The sequence below is a fragment of the Salvelinus fontinalis genome, chromosome 9 (assembly GCF_029448725.1).
Source record: "Salvelinus fontinalis isolate EN_2023a chromosome 9, ASM2944872v1, whole genome shotgun sequence".
NCBI lineage: Eukaryota > Metazoa > Chordata > Actinopteri > Salmoniformes > Salmonidae > Salvelinus > Salvelinus fontinalis.
In genome coordinates this window covers 52,611,342-52,633,416 of record NC_074673.1, presented here as the reverse complement: position 1 = coordinate 52,633,416, position 22,075 = coordinate 52,611,342, and the positions used below count along the sequence as shown (strand labels likewise).

Here is a 22,075-nt window from a genome sequence, read left to right as displayed (position 1 = left end):
ACATGTTCAAGGCCCAGGCAGATGACAGACAGGCAGTGCATGTCCTTGCCCCACATGGACATGCTGGGGCAAGGGCAGGGCCTTGAATCAGAGAGGTGCGGGGGAATGCCATAATCGACCTCCACGTCTTCAGTGCCTGGGGAACAGTAGGTTAACTGCCTTGCTCAGAACGACAGATTTTTACCTTGTCAGCTCAGGTTTTCATCCAGCAACCTTGCGTTTACTGGCCCAATGCTCTAACCAGTAGGCTACCTGACGCCCCAAGTGACATCTCAAGGACGATCAAAGAAAATTGTATGCGCCTGAGCTCAATTTGGAGTGTCATAGCAAAGGGGTGGGAATAGTTATGTAAATTAGATATTTCTGTATTTCATTTTCTACAAATTTGCTAAAATATCTACAAACATGTTTTCATTTTGTCATTATGGGATATTGGGTGTAGATCGGTTAGAAACTAAATCAAATGAAGCCACTTTGAATTGAGACTAAGACAACTAAATGTGGAATAAGTCAACGGGTATGAATGCTTTCTGATTGCAGTTGAGGTCGCTGGATCTGATGTTGGCCTACAGCACCGTTTGCAGCGATTTGAGTGAACATTCCACAATCTAGTATCAGTAAATCATGATTTTGTATTTTGTAAGAAATGGCAGTATATTGTCATCACAATATTACATCATCAAACAAAAGCAGGAGGCATACAGAATTGTTAGCAGAAAGAGGAACAGCATTATTTTAACAACAATATACGGTTGTTACAAAATATCAGCTTAGTACAGTTTAGGCTTTGGATGTCATACCTTTTAATGTGCTGCTTTGAAACGTTCTTTTAGATTTTTTTATACTATTTTACATAGACAATTATCTTTGTAGTCCATCAATCAAATGCATCTTCCTTAAATAATCAAATGTTCTATTACATATTACAATAGAGTAGCTCACATCATCCTCACTTCACACCTGTGTTTCTGTACTGACACCTCAGTAGGTTCTTGAAGGTCTTTCTGAAGGTGACGTTACACAGTGCATAGCACGCTGGGTTGACTGTGCTGTTGATATAACACAGCCAGTAGCCCATGGTCCACATTGTGTCTGGAACGCAGAAGTGACAGTAAGTGCCAATGATGGCCATGACGTTGTAAGGAGTCCAGGTGAGAATGAAGGCCAGGAGAATAGCAAAAATAGTCTTGGTCACTTTCCTCTCCCTCGCTACAATCCGTCTCCTCTTCACCTGGGTCTTACTGAAGCTGGGGAATGGGGCAAACATTTTTCTGAGCTGACTAGTTGTATTGGAGCCATTAAGGATAGAGCTTGGCTGGGAGACCTTGGTAGCAGAGCTGTTCTTATCCCCTGTGCGGTTGAACGTGACCCTACTGTTGGACCATCTGCAGTCTTGATTAATCTCACTAGGTAAGTGGTCTGGAGAGGGGGTAACATCTGAAGTGGGGATGACATTATTGTTGGCCTGCTCTGTAGAGCCTTTCAGGGCCTTGATAATCCCCTGCTTAGCGCAGATACTCGTCTCTGCTTCGATGGAAATGGCCAAATCGCTCTTTGGCTCAGTGTCTGTCTGGGTCGAGACGCAGCTCCTCTTCAGATGGCAGCTTTGTTTCGGTCGTCCACTAGAGGTCCTCGCTCTGCTACTATGCAGCTCTGTAGTGAGGCGACTGCGGCTGGCAAAGGAGATCCGGGTGTACAGGACAATCATGATGACCGCCGGCAGGTAGAACGCGGATAGCGTCATCCCCAATGTAACCGAGGGTTTGGACAGGAGCTGGATGTAGCACTCCCCATCAGGGACGATCCGTTTGCCGACGAAGGACTGCCAGAAGAGGATGGCCGGGGCCCAAAGGAACAGAGACAGGAGCCAGGCTGCTGCGATCATCAGCCCAGCCAGTCTGGTGGTCCGCCTGGACGGGTAGGTCAATGGTCGGGTCACGCAGAAGTAGCGGTCGAAGCAGATGATCAGGAGGTTCATAACCGAAGCGTTGCTGACCACGTAGTCCAAGGCCAACCACAGGTCACAGACGACCGCACCCAGGGGCCAGTAGCCCTTGACGATATAGAGGGTGTAGAGGTTCATGGAGAGCAGACCGATGATGAGGTCAGCACACGCCAGGCTGAACAAGAAGTAGTTGTTGACTGTCTGGAGGTGGCGGTTGACTTTGATTGACAGCATCACCAGGACGTTGCCCAGGACGGTGATGAAGCTGAGCGAGCCGGTCACTATGACGATGAGGATCAGTTCAGCAGTGGTGTAAAGGCAGCCCGGTCTCCCATAATCTCCATAGGAGTGGTTGCCGTAGGGATGGACCCAGCTGACGTTGTATTCCATGTCAGATGAAGGCACTTGATGAAAACAAAGAAATAAACAAAAAATTGAATACCTAAGGTTGCATTTGAAGTTTTTGGATCAATAATATTATCTGAAAAATAAATGGTTACAATGTCCTCTATTCAATTGTAATAGCCAATCCAGAATTTTCACAAAGCAACACCTTTTGTGCTTGTTATTCCTAGATTAATAATAATGAATAGATTATCCTTGAAAGGAAGGGAATTGCATTGTAATATACACTGCTCTGTATTTTTATTCTATGGTCTATGGTGAGATATAAATATATAACCTATGCCTATCAAAAGCTAATGTGGAGAAATGTTTTATGCATTGCTAAAGGTGAATTTTAATGTAACTTTCCAAGCTGGATCAGGTGAAGTATGCTTGCCAAATGAAAAATAAACCTGTACACTAGAAGTTGTCACACTGTTTGTATTCATGAGGGTTACATATTTTACAGGAATGAACTGATAAACTTACCCCTCAAATTAGAAGAAAGCCTCTCGAAATCTTCAGTGTAATTTCTGCCATCCACATTCCATGATTAAAGCAAATGTCTAGTCCTAACAAAAATCACACAAACTTAAATTACAAATTGGGCTGCCTGTAGTCCCACCGTCCCAGTCTGCAAGCATCTTCATAACCAATCCACAAGTGATTTACACACAGCAATAGCATCTTCACGAACATATTTATGGTCTACCAGCCCTGATGTTCTCAATTAGGTCCACTCAAGTCTCCTTGCAGTAAAAGACTGGCAACACCTAGTAACGTCACAGATCTCTTGATATGTTTTCATGCAATAAGGATGGGCCTCCCATCGAAGCCGGATTCATCCCTATGTGTCTTCCTTTCAGGGAGTGCTTCCTGGTCACTGTTCATCTCTGCTTCTGTTTGCTCTTTGCTCTAGGCCAGGTCACTGTACAAGCACTTTTTGTGACAACTGCTGATTTAAAGGGCTTTACATTTAATTGATTGAATAACACTACAGTATAGAGACTGTAGAAATGTTTTCTGTTTCTTCAAGTGCAGCCTGTTTTATGAATTTCAGCACAACCTTCAATGGATAGCTACACAATATAGTCACTGAAAATGACCTCAATGGGTATGACATCATGGATGTATTTGCTAATCAACACAATGGTTCAAACCAAGTACCAGATCCCTGAATGACCCACGCCTTAGTGAAGTTTCCCATTTTCATTGTCAACATTACATAGGATCTTTGGTGTTCCCATATGTGCTATATAGTGCTTATTAGATTTGTACTGTAATCTCAATATATCTTAAAAGAACAGAAAATCTTCATCACATCAGAACTCTAAAACATGTGAGACAATGATAGGAGGTTAGGGGGAGAGACAGCAGTCAGGACTATATCCCAAGTCAGTAGATACTGCATCTTACCTGGTATCCTTTTCTTCACCATTACTGACCTGAGGACTGTTAGAGAAACAGTATAGAGAAAACCTACAGTCCTTTCACTGGTCAGTGGTCATGAACGAAAGAAGATAAGGAATGTATGTTTATTAAGTATTGTGACAGCAACTGTATGCCATCAACCCTCCACATTAACCTCCTGGACAATTGAATAATGTAGTCAACATAGTGTAGTCATGTGTGATGTTTCGACCAAGCTTAGTTCGTTTCTAGTTTTAATATGCAGCATAGGTCTTCTGTGAAAGAAGTTGAACAAGTAGCTGATTGAAGAAGCACAGGTGGACATTTTTGACATCTATCAGAAATGTACATCAAATCTATATTAAATCAACCATCCAAACATAGGAAGATAAGCGTAAACCGTGTGTCCAATCAATGTCGCTATCATAATCTGTTCAAAAATTATAGGGTTTTTATGGCCAAGATTAGGGTGACAAAATCAATGGATGCCAGAGAAAAAAAAGTAGTTACAAAAATCTGGAGAACAGCATTGCGTAAACTCGGCTGAATGCCGTGCGACAATTACCGCAAACCGACAGGTTCATGGTTGATCTTATCATCTTTCTTCTCGAATCCGGAGGACATAAAACAATAGAGGTAATATAGAGGTACGATTAACCGATTTTAAGATATGTAGTATTTTAATATACGCTTTTCATATTAACACGAAATTCAAGTTTTTTTCTCAAAGATTTATCAGAAAAACAACCGTATCTCTGTGAAATGTGAACAAAGCACTGTACCGCAAACTTTTGATTTTCAATTTGTGTCATGTAAATTTTGCGACCCGCGGAAACAACTGCAGAAGACCACCACAACACTTCAAAAGTCGCTGCCAGAAGCGGCACCGCTGTTAGTGCTTGGTGTTTATTAAAGGATGTATTAATTTACAAAATCTGACTTTTTTGATATGTTAATATATTTGAAAAAGACCATACTGAACGATTCAGAACATGAATAATAGTATTTGTCTTGGCAAAATGTATTTTATAACGTAATTGAAATTTCTTCACCAAAGCGTGTTTTCTCCCACTCTGGGTAAGGAATAAGACTGATAATTCGTCATTGAGTAGTATGACAGCAAGTCACAGTTTGACTACATACTAGCAACAACAGTTTTAGTAGATTTAGAATAAGTAGTAGCAGGAACTATTGTAAACTATATCTGCACTGAGCTCTGACTCACACAGTTTAAAAACAATCAAAACGAGGCTCACAAACAGCCTAGAGACTGTGAAATACAGTGGCCCCAAGGTAGTGAAAGATACAAATTGATCGAAAACCAATGCCAACATGCTTGGGACAATGCTGTTATCACTGTCAAGCAAAATATTTTGTATCTGTGGGGAAAAACTGGGTTTGTTTATGTATGTTTCACACAAACTGCATATCAGAGACGACTCCACACGTGCCTTAACACAAAGACTATAGAGAGTAAAAAATGATAATATTCATAATATACACTGAACAAAAATATAAACACAATGTGTAAAGTGTTGGTCCCATGTTTCATGAGCTGAAATAAACGACCCCAGAAATGTTCCATACGCATCAAAAAGGTTAATTTCTCAAATTTTGTGCACAAATTTGTTAACATCCCTGTTAGTGAGAATTTCTCCTTTGCCAAGATAATCCATCCACCTGACAGGTGTGCCATATCAAGAAGCTGATTAAACAGCATGATCATTACACAGGTGCACCTTGTGCTGGGGACACTAAAATGTGCAGTTTTGTCACACGCCACAGATGTCAAGTTTTGAGGGAGTGTGCAATTGGCATGCTGACTGCAGGAATGGCCACCAGAGCTGTTGCAAGATAATTGAATGTTAATTTCTCTACAATAAGTTGCCTCCAATGTAATTTTAGAGAATTTGTATGGTGTATGGTGGGTGAGCGGTTTGCTGATGTCAATGTTGTGAACAGAGTACCCCATGGTGGCGGTGGGGTTATGGTAAAGGCAGCCATAAGCTACAGACAACAAACACAGTTGCATTTTATTTATGCCAATTTAAAAGCACAGAGATACCGTTACAAGAGCCTGAGGCCCATTGTCGTGCCATTCATCCTCCACCATCGCCTCAAGCTTCAGCATGATAATGCACAGTCCCATGTTGCAACGACCTGTACACAATTCCTGGAAGCTGAAAATGTCAGTTTTTCCATGCCCTGCATACTCACCAGACGTCACCCATTGAGCATGTTTGGGATGCTCTGGATCGACATGTACAACAGCGTGTTCCAGTTCCTGCCAATATCCAGCAACTTCGCTCAGCCATTGAATGGGAGTGGGACAACATTCCACAGGCCACAATCAACAGCCTGATCAACTCTATGCGAAGGAGATGTCGCGCTGCTTGAGGCAAATGGTGGTCACACCAGGTACTGACAGGTTTTTCTGATCCACACCCCTACCTTTAAGATACAGTATCGGTGACCAACAGACTCATATCTGTATTCCCATTCATGTGAAATGGGCCTAATGACTTTTTCTATTGACTCATTTCCTTAAATGAACTAACTCAGTAAAATCTTTGCATGTTGCATTTATATTTTTGTTCAGTATAAACACAAACAAGTAGAGGAACCATTGAAGACTGCATTCTTCCTTTTAGTTGGGAGGAATGCAATCTGTCACTTTAAAAAGGCATAAACTCCCTCAAGATCCAATGTGGTGTTCCACAGGGATCGATTCTTTGACCGCCACTTCTAGTTGAAATGAATGCTCTGCCAAACACAAGTGGTACAGAGGGACCATTGCACTTGTTAAGCTTAAGCAGTATTTCTCCACTTATAAACATGCATCTCTGCAGTCTGGAGTATAAAAACTTGATTTGTTTGAAGAAACATTCACAGCTAAATGCAGTGCCATGTATCAAACGACTTTATACTAATGCCATGTTAGATACGCTTTAATTCCACATAAATCAAACCTCATGGCCATATAAGAGATGTAGAATTATCGATTCACTTTAAGAATAGGATTTGTTCACTGTGGGTAAAGCGTACAATGATCCTATAGATGACACCGGTTACTTTAGCTATTCAATACCGCAGGTCATAGCTATAGAACTTACCTGTAGTTTTTCCATTCAAGAAATAATACGATTTCCATCTCTTCACAGAACTGTTACATGTTTTGTCAACAAATCTCTTTAATTACATCACAGAAAAGTCAAAGCCAATGAAGTGAACAAACTTGATCGTTTGATATAGTTGTTTTGTAATATTAGGCGAGAGTTTACCTTTGTATACCATTGGTTAGCACTGTTAAATGTGTAGTTGTGGACCTACAGTATGTGTATCATTCAGGGTGAGGAACATATGGGGAGATGTGATGCGGCACGGCGCTCTTTCACACAAAACAGACACATGAACAGCCAACGTATTTTTTCTTTTTTTAAATCTTCCCTAATCAAGTAAAGCCAGGAGGAGCATTCAGATAGGTCTACAGTTATTTTTCACCTGCCAGGCAATTTGACTTTCTTCTAATCAGTAAGACAGTTTTCATACATGCAACATACAGCTTGCTTAGAGCCGCACACAGGACTCGCTGCGCAGCAACAACAAAAAAAAGCGAAAGAAAAAAACAGGGCACTCTCCATTCGCTCCTTTCATTAGGTCCTGTACTCTCAATATGGCATTTTCAGCTAATTTTCATTAACCCCTTCTCCCCCCCCCCCAAGAAACTCAAATCCCACCAACTTAAACTATCAATATAAGAACCCTCAAAAGCAATACAAAAATGTGAATAGCTAAGCATTATGGGTAATTTAAAAAATAAAAGTTAAATGGTGCAAGGGCAATTCTTTCTCTCGCCTTTAAGCACCCAATGTGGTCAAGGGGCTTTAGTGAAATGATATGCTAAGGACACTGCCTGTCACAATAGGCCAGATGTACCTCTGACGACATTACAGTACAAAACCATTAAAAATGAATGGTGATCAAGAATTCAAGTTCAAAATAAAAAATGACTGGTTCAGCAGGGGGACAGGTTGAGATTACAATCGAAAGCTCTCGACCCTGACGTACCAAACCACACCATTAGGGCAGAGTAACTAAGAGAGATTCTACATATACCAGCCTTCTGGCCCACACATACATACATACCAGACACACAGAACAGCTCTTCTTCAATGCTTCTTAAGCGCTGGGTGTGTTGGTGCTGGGGTTTGACTGAGAAGACGCTCAGTGAAGACACTCCTCATTGACAGACAGCTATGGATAAGCCAATCCAGCTAGCCCCCTGCTCTCTCCTCCTCAGAGTCTTTGTGGGAAGGGGAGGGTCACTGTGCGTAATTCAAGTCAACAGTCAGGTTTGTTTTACTGAATCCTAAATGGTAACTACTCGTCTCTCACAGGGTCCCTGGAACAACAGTGGCAAGTGCAGGCGACAGGGGGCTCTAGGTCTGGTCTGGTTCCGGGGGAAGGTCTCCATCACACTTTTAGGCTGGAGGGGTGGGGGTTTGTGGAGTGTGTGACCAGGGACCAGATAGTAAACAAGTCCTGACCCGAACCTCACCGCTCACCATACACACCTCGACACCAAACACGGTCACTCTAGTGCAACAGGAGAGAAATGACAGTGCTGCCTTTCAGCATGACAAGCCAGGCAAGATGGCTGGCTCATGCTTCCCCAAACAGGTGTGGGAGTTTGTTTGTCCTTCAATGCCGATTTGTCTGTATTTTGCTAGACTTTTGTACTGATGGCGTTCCCTTTTTTGTCGGAAACAATGCAGCATTATTGAAAACATGCAATAGAATAGTACAGGATCAATAGTCAGAAATGATCGATTAGACATTAACATTACATCCACCATTTTGTATACGTCCACCATATCCTGCTTGAACTTGAAGCCATAGGGGACTCTTAACGTTGAATCAGATGCTCTGTACACTTGGGGCCTGATGGGTAATATGGACAACAATCCTTTTGAGGGGACCTCTCTGACATAGTCAATCTACACTGAACAAAAATATAAACGCAACATGTAAAGTGTTGGTCCCATGTTTCATGAGGTGAACTAAATCCCAGAAATGTTCCATATGCACAAATATCATATTGCTCTCAAATGTTGTACACAAATGTGTTTATATCCCTGTAAGTGACCATTTCTCCTTTGTCAAGATAATCTATCCACCTGACAGATGTGGCATATCAAGAAGCTGATTAAACAGCATGATCATTACACAGGTGCACCTTGAGCTGGGGACAATGAAAGTCCACTAAAATTTGCAGTTGTCACACAACACAATGCCACAGATGTCTCAAGTTGAGGGAGTGTGCAAATTGGCACGCTAACTACAGGAATGTCAACCAAACCTGTTGCCAGAGAATTTAATGTTAATTTCTCTACCATAAGCTGTCGCCAATGTTGTTTTAGAGAATTTCGCAGTACGTCCAACCGGCCTCGCAACCACGCCAGCTCAGGACCTCCACATTCAGCTTTTCCCCCTGTGGGATCGTCTCAGGGGGTGGGGTACTGAGGAGTATCTCTCTCTGTAATAAAGCCTTTTTGTGGGGAAAAACTCATTCTGATTGGCTGGGCCTAGCTGCCAAGTGGGTGGGCCTATGCCCTCCCAGGCCCACCCATGGCTGCACCCCTGCACAGTCATGTGAAATCCATAGATTTGGGCCTAATTTATTTCAATTGACTGATTTCCTTATATGAACTGTAACTCAGTAAAATATTTGCAATTTTGTATGTTGCATTTATATTTTTGTTCAGTATATAATAAAAACTAAAAAAACAGGCAGCTGAAGATTCTCTTGAAAGGCATGGCTTTAGTTATGCCACACGCATCTCATGATTCATACAACAATAGGATTATTTTCCCGCTATGCATTATCATCAAATTACAAATACACGTCCTACAACTTGGCAGCAAAAAAAAAAGAAAAAAAAAAAGCTTCCAAATGTAGCAAACGCACGCTATTTCACATCAAATCACATGGCACCAGAACGCTGCACACACTGGAGAAACCGTCTGTTTCTTCTTCTTCTTGTTGTTTACAATTACCCTTACATGGCACTTTGAATGGAGTAACCTTGTCTATCGGTCACACCTATGCAAAGAGAAAGGACTGAAAAAAAATCTCAGCATCGGTACCCCGGTGCTGGCACAATTCAAGTAAAAGCCTTTCTGACATGGAATGATCATACAACTAAGGTCCATTTTAAGTGCAGTGTAAGTGCACACCAATGCAGGGGGATCACAATGCCACTGATGGGTGCAGCATGGGGAGGGGAGGAGCTTATGTCCCTTATGTTCAGGGCTGGATACCCTGCAGAGTCTGAGCACCCATTCTTTGTGAGATAAGGCTTTGAGGAGAAGCGCACCAGCAAGACAGGGCCATACACTGTTCCTTTATGCCGGGCGTACACTACACGACTTTCAAAATCCAAACATGGCTGAGCCGCTCACATTAAACAACCGTCTTGCCAACGTAGTGGTGCGCACACTAAACGATGTGGTACAAGACAAGATTCTTCACTTAGTCGTGAGGATACTCCATACTACGCTGTCTGGCGAAAACAATGTGATGTGATTAGATTGTTAACGTTGCTAGAACGAGCTGTGGCTCAAAGCATCCTCAAAGTTTATAGTCAGACATTCACGCTTGCCATAGAGTTGAAATATCTAGCCAATACATTTTACTTGTGAACTTCAGAGCGGTAACCATTTGACACTTAGGCTTTTAAGGCAAGTACAAATGCATACTAGCTAGCTAGTAGTAGTTGTCGCTCCTGTTCGAGAGTCTACACATTATGGTTGATGTGATACATCATCTCACTGGCTTCTACTCTGGCGAGCTCACAATGCCTATCACCGTTCTCAAAACGTGTCATCACATCTCACACTACAAGAGCATTACACATTGTGCAAATAAAATCAAACATGTTTGAAAATATTGGGACGTCTTGGACGGTTCGAGTAGGCAACAACATGGTGATTTTGTCTCCGATCTCAAAAACTTGTCTGCGACAGCTAAATCGGGGGCCAAAAATCGTGTAGTGTACACTCGGCTTTAGGGTTCGTGATACACCGTCTGTCGACCCAAAGCACTCACCCACTATCTCCTCTGAGGGATTCTCTCCCTCTCCTGGGCAATAAGGGCCAAGTCACACAGAACTCTACCTGCTGTAAGGGTCACCTGGGTAACTATCTCTGTTGTTACTGCCGTTGTTGTTGTTGTTGTTATTGTTGCCATTTCCGCCGGTGCCAGAGGGGTAAGAGCCGCGAGAGGAAGAAGAGAAGAGCAGGGAGGAAGAGGGGCCTGGCTCAGAATCGTCCATTCGGCCGGCTCCTTCAAACACGTCGTCGATGTCCATGGCCACTGAGAGACTGGCCCCCTCACCCTCTGAGGCTAGGCCAGGGGGTTGTGGTTGAGAGAGGGAGGGCAGACCCCACACCTGGCCTGGGTGAGGCTCTGAGGGAGCAGGGGGGTGCTCCAGGCCGAGACACAGGGAGTTGAGGGGGCAGGTGGAAGGGGAGGCTGTAGAGGGGCCAGGGTCGGCCAGAATAGGGTCACTGCTGCTAGGACGCTTGGCAGCAGCACCCGCCCCAGTCTGGGAGCCGCGGTGGATGCGGTGGCTGACGATAATGTTGTTGCCAAACCCACCCATGGAGGCCATGGTGGTGCTCTGCTCCCGCTGGACCACCGCCGTCATGCCGCCCTCTGCGATGAGCCGGCGGATCCGCGCCAGGGCGTCTTCTCCCGGGGCGTACTCTGGGGCCTCACCTGGGACAGAGGGAGGGAGGGAACGAGAGATGATTGAGCGATGATAATTCATGCTTTCAAGCTGCAGATTGTGTGGCATGTCACCAAAAAAAACGATGTAATGTAATGAAAACTTAATTAGCCCCAGGGAGGAAGTTAATGTCAGTCTGCTGTTATTCCTTGAAACCTCAGTGTTCAGTTCAGCTGGTTGGTAGAAGAGGGCGGTTATGAGGAGACGATGGAAACCATTGAGGGCCATAGGAAATGACTCCAAGAGGGGAGAAATTCAATTATGCCTGCCGAAATGTAATTTCGGCCAAGTTCCTAAACCCCTTTGACTCACTGTTGGACTGTCTGTCAAAGTGCGTACCTCTCTCACTCAGGGAGAGCGAGGTAAAGCTAGAGCTACGATTGTGAGATATGGCATATGCATTTTATGTGATAAATTTGGGTCACCGGTTCACAATTTGACCTTTTCTGAGATCTCTGCCAAGCAAAGAGGAAAAGAGCCAACCAAATCCTGCCTCCCACTTTCAACGCAATTTGACATCATTCTACATGGTGTGATCAGATCATTATGGAAAAATAGATCTACTAAAATGAGGGAAAGAGTGAGTCCACTTCATAGGATGACACACATGGGCTAAAAGGCTAATTTATTTCACAAATGTTTCATTAGAATGTAACTTTCTTACAGTAGCCAGCGAACATATCCTACATTTCTGTTGCACATATAATAGACACCTGTACCAAGGCTATCGATTTATGTGCACTTTTCAATTTTTTATTGGGATAGATCAAATATGCTATTATTACATTTATTATTTGCAAAATCGGTAGACTAATGACAATTTCACAAAATGATGCAGGGGATTTCGTTTGGAAGCCAGGACCAAATTGCCTTCTCTCGAGTGAGCAAGACAATGTCTAATTTTATGAAATGAAAAATGTATTTTATATGTTTGCATCCAATATTCTTGCATCAAATACCCTACTCTGTGAAAGTTGTGTATTGATCGATCATACACACACACACACACACACACACACACACACACACACTACTGTTCAAAAGTTTGGCGTCACTTAGAAATGTCCTTGTTTTTAAAAGAAAAGCACATTTTTTGTCCATTAAAATAACATCAAATTGATCAGAAATACAGTGTAGACATTATTAATGTTGTAAATGACTATTGTAGCTGGAAAGGGCAGATTGTACGTCTATGTAGATATTCCATAAACAGAGGCCCATTATCAGCAACCATCACTCTGGTGTTCCAATGGCACATTGTGTTAGATAATCCAAGTTTATAATTTTAAAAGGCTAATTGATCATTAGAAAACCCTTTTGCAATTATGTTAGCATAGCTGAAAACTGTTGTCCTGATTAAAGAAGCAATAAATCTGGCCTTTAGACTAGTTGAGTATCTGGAGCATCAGCATTTGTGGGTTCGATTAAAGGCTCAAAATGGCCAGAAACAAGCACTTTCTTCTGAAACTCGTCAGTCTATTATTGTTCTGAGAAATGAAGGCTATTCCATGCGAGAAATTGCCAAGAACCTGAAGATCTCGCACAACGCTGTGTACTACTCCCTTCACAGAACAGCGCAAACTGGCTCTAACCACACTAGAAAGAGGAGTGGGAGGCCCAGGTGCACAACCTAGCAAGAGGACAAGTACATTAGAGTGTCTAGTTTGAGAAACAGACGGCCTCACAAGTCCTCAACTGGCAGCTTCATTAAATAGTACCCGCAAAACACCAGTCTCAACGTCAACAGTGAAGAGCCGTCTCCGGGATGCTAGGCAGAGTTGCAATGTAAATGCCATATCTCAGACTGGCCAATAAGAAAAAAAAAGATTAAGATGGGCAAAAGAACACAGACACTGGACAGAGGAACTCTGCCTAAAAGGCCAGCATCCCAGAGTCGCCTCTTCACACACACATAAAAAAAAAAATACATTTCCTTTATTACCCTCCAACCCACTACCAATTGGAGAAAACTAGTGAACAACAACACGTTAGGCTTGTAATTCCAGTTTATACATACTATATACATTTTATGGACACAGTCTATTTTAAAATAGTTATATTTTGTTTGTTTTTAGTCCTGTCCTTCCTCTACCCTTAACCTCTCCCATCTATTTCTGATGTCCATCTGATTTGATTTCTGTTTGCCATATATTTCAAACTGTGCTCTTTCACAAAAGTTCTTAATCTATATACACTACCGGTCAAAAATGTTAGAACGCCTACTCATTCAAGGGTTTTTCTTTATTTTTACCATTTTATACATTTTAGAATAATATTGAAGACGTTACAACTATGAAACAACACATATGGAATCATGTAGTAACCAAAAAAAAAAGTTAAATCAAAATATATTTAATATTTGCGATTCTTCAAAGTAGCCACCCTTTGACTTGATGAAACTCTTGGCATTCTCTCAACTAGCTTCACATGGAATGCTTTTCCAACAGTATTGAAGGAGTTCCCACATATGCTGAGCACTTGTTGGCTGCTTTTCCTTCACTCTGCGGTCCGACTCATCCCAAACCATCTCAATTTGGTTGAGGTTGGGGGATTGTGGAGGCCAAGCCATCTGATGGAGCACTCCATCATTCTCTTTATTGGTCAAATAGCCCTTATATAGCATGTAGGTCTTGGGTCATTGGGTCAATTATAGTCTCACTAAGCCCAAACCAGATGGGATGGTGTAACGCTGCAGAATGCTGTGGTAACCATGCTGGTTAAGTGTGCCTTGAATTCTAAATAAATCAGTGTCACCAGCAAAGCACCCCCACAACATAACACCTCCTCCTCCATGCTTTACGGTGAGAAATACACATGCAGAGATCATCCGTTCACCCACTCGCATCTCAGAAAGACAAAAAAAAAAAATCTCACATTTGCACTCGTCAGACCAAAGGACAAATTTCCACCAGTCTAAATGTCCATTGCTCGTGTTTTTTGGCCCAAGCAAGTGTCTTCTTAATGGTGTCCTTTAGTAGTGGTTTCTTTGCAGAAATTTGACCATGAAGGTCTGATTCACACAGTCCCCTCTGAATAGTTGATGTTGAGATGTGTCTGTTACTTGACCTCAGTGAAGCATTTATTTGGGCAGTAATTTCTGAGGCTGGTAACTAATGAACTTATCCTCTGCAGCAGAGGTAACTCTGGTCTTCCATTCCCGTGGCGGTCCTCATGAGAGCCAGTTTCATCATAGCGCTTGATGGTTTTTGTGACTGCACTTGAAGAAACAAACGTTTTTGAAATGTTCCTTATTGACTGCCCTTCACGTCTTAAAGTAACGGACTGTCGTTCCTCTTTGTTTATTTGAGTTGTTCTTGCCATAATATGGACTTGGTCTTTGACCAAATAGGTATACAGTGGGGCAAAAAAGTATTTAGTCAGCCACCAATTGTGCAAGTTCTCACAATTAAAAAGATGAGGCCTGTAATTTTCATCATAGGTACACTTCAACTATGACAGACAAAATGAGAAAAAGAAAATCCAGAAAATCACATTGTAGGATTTTTTATGAATTTATTTGCAAATTATGGTGGAAAATAAGTATTTGGTCAATAACAAAAGTTTCTCAATATTTTGTTATATACCCTTTGTTGGCAATGACAGAGGTCAAACGTTTTCTGTAAGTCTTCACAAGGTTTTCACACACTGTTGCTGGTATTTTGGCCCATTCCTCCATGCAGATCTCCTCTAGAGCAGTGATGTTTTGGGGCTGTTGCTGGGCAACACGGACTTTCAACTCCCTCCAAAGATTTTCTATGGGGTTGAGATCTGGAGACTGGCTAGGCCACTCCAGGACCTTGAAATGCTTCTTACGAAGCCACTCCTTCGTTGCCCGGGCGGTGTGTTTGGGATCATTGTCATGCTGAAAGACCCAGCCACGTTTCATCTTCAATGCCCTTGCTGATGGAAGGAGGTTTTCACTCAATCTCACGATACATGGCCCCATTCATTCTTTCCTTTACACAGATCAGTCGTCCTGGTCCTTTTGCTGAAAAACAGCCCCAAAGCATGATGTTTCCACCCCCATGCTTCACAGTAGGTATGGTGTTCTTTGGATGCAACGCAGCATTTTTTGTCCTCCAAACACAACGAGTTGAGTTTTTACCAAAAAGTTCTATTTTGGTTTCATCTGACATTCTCCCAATCTTCTTCTGGATCATCCAAAAGCTCTCTAGCAAACTTCAGACGGGCCTGGACATGTACTGGCTTAAGCAGGGGGACACGTCTGGCACTGCAGGATTTGAGTCTCTGGCGGCGTAGTGTGTTACTGATGGTAGGCTTTGTTACTTTGGTCTCAGCTCTCTGCAGGTCATTTACTAGGTCCCCCCGTGTGGTTCTGGGATTTTTGCTCACCGTTCTTGTGATCATTTTGACCCCACGGGGTGAGATCTTGCGTGGAGCCCCAGATCGAGGGAGATTATCAGTGGTCTTGTATGTCTTCCATTTCCTAATAATTGCTCCCACAGTTGACTTCTTCAAACCAAGCTGCTTACCTATTGCAGATTCCGTCTTCCCAGCCTGGTGCAGGTCTACAATTTTGTTTCTGGTGTCCTTTGACAGCTCGTTGGTCTTGGCCATAGTGGAGTTTGGAGTGTGACTGTTTGATAACAAGTTCAAACAGGTGCCATTAATACAGGTAACGAGTGGAAGACAGAGTAGCCTTTTAAAGAAGAAGTTACAGGTCTGTGAGAGACCGAAATCTTGCTTGTTTGTAGGTGACCAAATACTTATTTTTCACCATAATTTGCAAATAAATTCATTAAAAATCCTACAATGTGATTTTCTGGATTTTTTTCCTCATTTTGTCTGTCATAGTTGAAGTGTACCTATGATGAAATTTACAGGCCTCTCTCATCTTTTTAAGTGGGAGAACTTGCACAATTGGTGGCTGACTAAATACTTTTTGCCGCACTGTATATGCCATATCTTACAATCGATTGGTCTCCCCGATTTAGTCTATTATTTTCAGAGTTGCACTATTCCACAAAGTTCTGACTAGCGCTCAGTGAGTTGGGGGGGGCTGCATAACCTGGTGACGTAGCTCGCGCTGTACCGCACACACCGAGTGAGAGAGGTGCTCACTTTGACAGACCACCCAACAGTGAGTCGGAGGGGTTTAGGAACTTTGACACACGCAAAATTTGACATTATTCTCAATTTACATCAAATTAACACCCCATCATGCTTAGGGTCATGTATAAAAATCCCAGTTGCACATTATTTTGGCTAGAACAGATCTCAGTGAAAGAGGGGTCTTGAAGAAGCATAGGGGGTTTAACTTCTTAGTGCTGCAGGGGCCGTATTGAGTAGCTTGGATGAAAGGTGCACCGAGGTGCCCATAGTAAACTGCCTGCTCCTCAGTCCCAGTTGCTAATATATGCATATTATTATTCGTATTGGATAGAAAACACTCCGAAGTTTCTAAAACTGTTTGAATGATGTCTGTGAGTATAACAGAACTCATATGGCAGGCAAAAACCTGAGACAAAAATCCAAACAGGAAGTGGGAATTCTGAGGTTGGTCGATTTTCAACCAAGACCCTATTGAATACACAGTGGGATATGGATGAGTTTGCACTTCCTACGGCTTCCACTAGATGTCAACAGTCTGTAGAACCTTGTATGATCCTCTACTGTGAAGTGGGGCCGAAGGAGACAGGAATTAGTCAGGTCTACCATTACCTGACCATGCGCTATCCATGCGCGTTCACATGAGAGCTCTGTTCCATCGCACATCTGAAGTCAATGTAATTCTCCGGTTGGAACGTTACTGAAGATTTATGTTAAAAACATTCTAAAGATTGATTCAACACATCGTTTGACATGTTTCTACTGACTGTTATGGAACTTTTTGACATTTCGTCTGCTTTTAGTGAACGCGCTTCCTGACTTTGGATTTGTTAACCAAACACTAACAAAAATAGCTATTTGGACATAAATTATGGACATTACCGAACAAAACGGGAATTTCTTGTGGAAGTGGGAGTCCTGGGAGTGCATTCCGATGAAGATCAGCAAAGGTAAGTGAAGATTTATAATGCTTTTTATGAGTTTTGTTGACTGCACAATTTGGCGGGTAACTGTATGGCTTCCTTTTGTGGCTGAACGCTGTTCTCAGATGATTGAATATTGTGCTTTTGCCGTAAAGCTTTTTGAAATCTGACACAGCGGTTGCATTAAGAACAAGTGTATCTTTAATTCTATGTAAAACATGTATCTTTCAAAGTTTATGATGAGTATTTATGTTATTTGACGTGGCTCTCTGCAATTTCTCCGGATATTTTGGAGGCATTTCTGAACATGGCGCCAATGTAAACTGAGGTCTTTGGATATAAATATGAACTTTATCGAACAAAACATATATGTATTGTGTAACATGAAGTCCTATGAGTGTCATCTGATGAAGATCATCAAAGGTTAGTGATTAATTTTATCTCTATTTCTGCTTTTTGTGACTCCTGTCTTTGGCTGGAAAAATGACTGTCTGTGATTTTGTGGTGACCTAACAATCGTTTGTGGTGCTTTCGCTGTAAAGCCTATTTGAAATCGGACACTTTGGTGGGATTAACAACAAGATTACCTTTAAAATTATATAAAATACATGTATGTTTGAGGAATTTTAATTATGAGATTTCTGTTGTTTGAATTTGGCACCCTGCACTTTCACTGGCTGTTGTCATATCATCCCGTTAATGGGATTGCAGCCATAAGAAGTTAAAGGGTGTATGTCTCAGTCACCAGATCTCAACCCTATTGAACACTAATGGGAGATTCTGGAGTGGCACCTGAGTGTTTTCCACCACCATCAACAAAACACCAAATTATGGAATTTGTGGAAGAACAGTGTTGCATCCCTCCAATAGAGTTCCAGACACTGGCAAACTCTATACTAAGGTGCACTGAAGCTGTTCTGGGGGCTCGTGGTGGCCCAACTCCCTATAAAGACACTATATTGGCGTGTCATTTATTTTGGCAGTTACCTGTGATGGATTCTGGGTACAAACTCCTAAACTTGGGATAGGGTTAATTATCAGGTATCCTATTGAAATATTGGGTGCTTAGGTTTAGAGGGTCTACACCAGAAGTTAATGGTTATCTGTAGGAGGAAGGTATATAGTGTGTGCAATTAAGCTTGGAATGTACTGAGTGTAGGGAAAGCGATCACACGTGGCAGGCATTGATACGAGGTCAGGTCAGGTCACGTTAAGAAAAAAAGTTTACGGCCCGTATCACTTAGTGTCCTGCCTAGCAGTAAAGACACAATGTTTGTTCAGATGTGTAGGAGGAGACTCAGCCTAGGAGGAAGGGTTAAATATCAGTGCTTGTGTGAAAAGGTTGTATTGATCCTCTGGGAAGAATAAACTTGGTTGAGCTTTCAAAGTGTCCGTTGAGTTTTTACTCTGGAAATTAGAACCTAACACCTCCATCTTCCACGGATTCTCTCCTCTGCAAAACAGACAGTTGAAACAGCCCTTCCTGACCATGTGCCGTCATTACAGCCATATAAAAAACTGTTTCCCCTACCCCTATGCTTCTATTGGTTTGAATTGAATGAGACTAGAGGGCCTGGATGTCGCTTTGGGGGCCTTTGCACCCCGCCTGGAGATCATAGTAGGGGAAAACATGCTGTAAAACCATATAAAAGGTACAATAAGAGGCACTGTGACAGGGTTGGAGTCAATTCCATTTCAATTCAGGAAGTACACTGGAATTCCAATTCTCTATGCTTTTCAATGAGTAACATTTCAAATTGGGTTAACTTTCTGAATTGACTGGAATTGACCCCAACCCTGCTTAATGGCATTATAAAAAGGGAGGGTAGTAGGTGGGATTGAGAAGATTACCGGTGTTAGCGGTAGAGGTGCCGGCTTCTGTCGAGGCGTCCCCCAGGGCACTGTCCTCGATCTGGCTGGTTTGTGGCTGCTCTAGGCTCCCTTTGGCCTCGCGGCTCGTGGACGGGAGCTCTTGACGGACTTCTGAGATAGTGAGAGAGAAAACATTGATACATTTACATTTCCTCAAAGAAACTAAAACTGCAACACTAAACTGCACAATAAGATGAGACATTAGGTTAATATCTGTTTTAAATACAAAATAATACTTTTACTGCTGACTCTTAATTGAATGTCAGTGTCTTTGAGAACGTTCTGATTGGATCTCAGTGTTTCTATTTCACACAGGGAGCCAATGAGAAGTCGGTGGCAGGTAGCCTCGCGGTTAGAGCATTGGGCCAGTAACCGAAAAGTTACTAGTTCGAATCCGTAAGCCGACAAGGTGAAAAAAATCTGCCGGTGTGCCCTGGAGCAAGGCACTTTACCCTTATTGCTCCAGGGTTGCTGTTGGGTGTATCCGAGGGAGATGGGATATGCAAAACAAACATTCCATACATGAGTATAATACACACTTGAAACAGAACAAATATAGGCACCCACCAAATTATTATTATTAGAGCCTGACCGATATGATATTTTTGGGTCCGATACAGACTAGGGAGGAAGTCAGATTATCGATATAACTGACGATATGTTTAGAGGGGGGAATGAGTTGAGATGTGTCTTTTACTTGAACTCTGTGAAGCATTTGTTTGGGTTGCAATTTCTGAGGCTGGTAATGCTAATGAACTTATCCGCTGCATCAAAGGTAACTCTGGGTCTTCCATTCCTGTGGCGGTCCCCATGAGAGACAGTTTCATTATAGCGTTCAATGGTTTTTGTGACTGCGCTTTCAAAGTTCTTGAAATTTTCCGGATTTACAGACCTTCATGTCTTAAAGTAATGATGGATTGTAATTTCCCTTTGCTTATTTGAGCTGTTCTTGCCATAATATGGACTTGGTCTTTTATCAAATAGGGCCATCTTCTGTAAACCACCCCTGCCTTGTCACAACGGATTGGTTCAAATACATTGAGGAAAGAAATTCCAGAAATTAACAAGGCATACCTGTTAATTGAAATGCATTCCAGGTGACTACCTCGCGAAGCTGGTTGAGAGAATGCCAACAGTATGCAAAGCTGTCATCAAAGCAAAGTGTGGCTATTTGAAGAATCTCAAATATAAAATGCATTTTGATTTGTTTAACACTTCTTTGGTTACTACAGGATTCCACGTGGGTTATTTCATATTATTGATGTCTTCACTATTATTCTACAATGTAGAAAATAGTAAAAATAAAGAAAAACCCTTGAATTAGTAGGTGTGTCCAAACTTTTGACTGCTACTGTAAGACCCTTTACTCAGTACTTTGTTGAAGCACCTTTGACAGCAATTACAGTCTCGAGTCTTCATGGGTATGACGCGACAAGCTTGGCACACCTGTATTTGGGGATTTTCTCCCATTCGTCTCTGCAGATCCTCAAGTTCTGTCAGGTTGGATGGGGCGTGTTGCGGAACAGCTATTTTCAGCTCTCTCCAGCGACAGAGATTTGCTCTGAAGCCACTCCTGCGTTGACTTGGCTGTGTGCTTAAGGTCGCTGTCCTGTTGGAAGGTGAACCTTCGCCCCAGTCTGAGCTCCTGAGTGCTCTGGAGCAGGTTTTCATCAAGGATCTCTCTGTACATCTTTCCCTCGATCCTGACTGGTCTCCCAGTCCCTGCCGCTGAAAAACATCCTCACAGGATGATGCTGCCACTACCATGCTTCACTGTAGGGAAGATGGCAGGTTTCCTCCAGACATGACACTTGGCATTCAGGCCAAAGGGTTCAATCATGGTTTCATCAGACCAGAGACTCATGTCTCATGTTCTGATAATCTTTAGGTGCCTTTTGGCAAACTAAGCGGGCTGTCATGTGCCTTCTACTGACGAGTTGCTTCCATCTGGCCACTCTACCATAAAGGCCTGATTGGTGGAGTGCTGCAGAGCTGGTTGTCCTTCTGGAAGGTTCTACCATCTCCACAACTCTGGAGCTCTGTCAGAGTGACCATCTGTTTTTTGTCACCACCCTGACCAAGGCCCTTCTCTCCCGATTGCTCAGTTTGGCTGGGCAGCCAGCTCTAGGAAGAGTCTTGGTGGTTCCAAACTTCTTCCATTTAAGAATGATGGAGGCCACTGTGTTCTTGGGGACCTTCAATGCTGCAGACGCATTTTGGTACCCTTTCCCCAGATCTGTGCCTTGACACAATCCTGCCTTGGAGCTCTACAGACAATTCCTTTGATCTCATGGCTTGGTTTTTTGTCTGACATGCACTGTCAACTGAGGGACCTTATATAGATAGATGTGTATGCCTTTCCAAATAATGTCAAAACAATTGAATTTACCACAGGTGGACTCCAATCAAGTTGTAGAAACATCAAGGATGTGCCTGAGCTCAATTTCAAGTCTCATAGCAAAAGGGGCTGAATACTTATGTAAACAAGGCATTTGTATTTTATTTTTAACACATTTGCAAAGATTTCTAAAAACCTGTTTTTAATGTCATTATGTAGTATTGTGTGTAGATTGATGAGGAAATGAAATTTTGGATTAAGGCTGTAACGTAACACAATTAGGAAAAAGGCAAGGGGTCTGAATACTTTCCGAATGCACTGTATTTGTTCATTCTAGGTATAT

At 42.5% G+C, this 22,075-nt stretch overlaps 2 protein-coding genes across 2 annotated transcripts in view; both read right to left on the bottom strand.

The window, feature by feature from the left end:
• Positions 1-696: 696 nt before the first annotated feature.
• Positions 697-2,234, bottom strand: chrm4b (cholinergic receptor, muscarinic 4b). Its single transcript, XM_055934834.1, has one exon. It carries the CDS (start codon positions 2,177-2,179, stop codon positions 950-952), a length of 1,230 nt encoding a protein of 409 aa, XP_055790809.1. The 5' UTR covers positions 2,180-2,234; the 3' UTR covers positions 697-949.
• Positions 2,235-6,912: 4,678 nt separating this feature from the next.
• The window catches only part of ambra1b (autophagy/beclin-1 regulator 1b), a 44,493-nt gene continuing 29,330 nt past the window's right edge, over positions 6,913-22,075 (bottom strand). Inside the window, exons 17-18 of the mRNA XM_055934833.1 lie at positions 19,374-19,505; positions 6,913-11,519 (exon numbers count right to left, since the gene is read on the bottom strand). Of these exons, the coding sequence (XP_055790808.1) occupies positions 10,912-11,519; positions 19,374-19,505 (740 nt within the window). The 3' untranslated portion in view covers positions 6,913-10,911. The remainder of the gene's footprint in view (positions 11,520-19,373; positions 19,506-22,075) is intronic.

Excerpts from the sequence above, each read along its gene's own strand:
- chrm4b (XM_055934834.1), bottom strand. The coding sequence starts at position 2,179 with ATGCTGTCAATCAAAGTCAACCGCCACCTCCAGACAGTCAACAACTAC.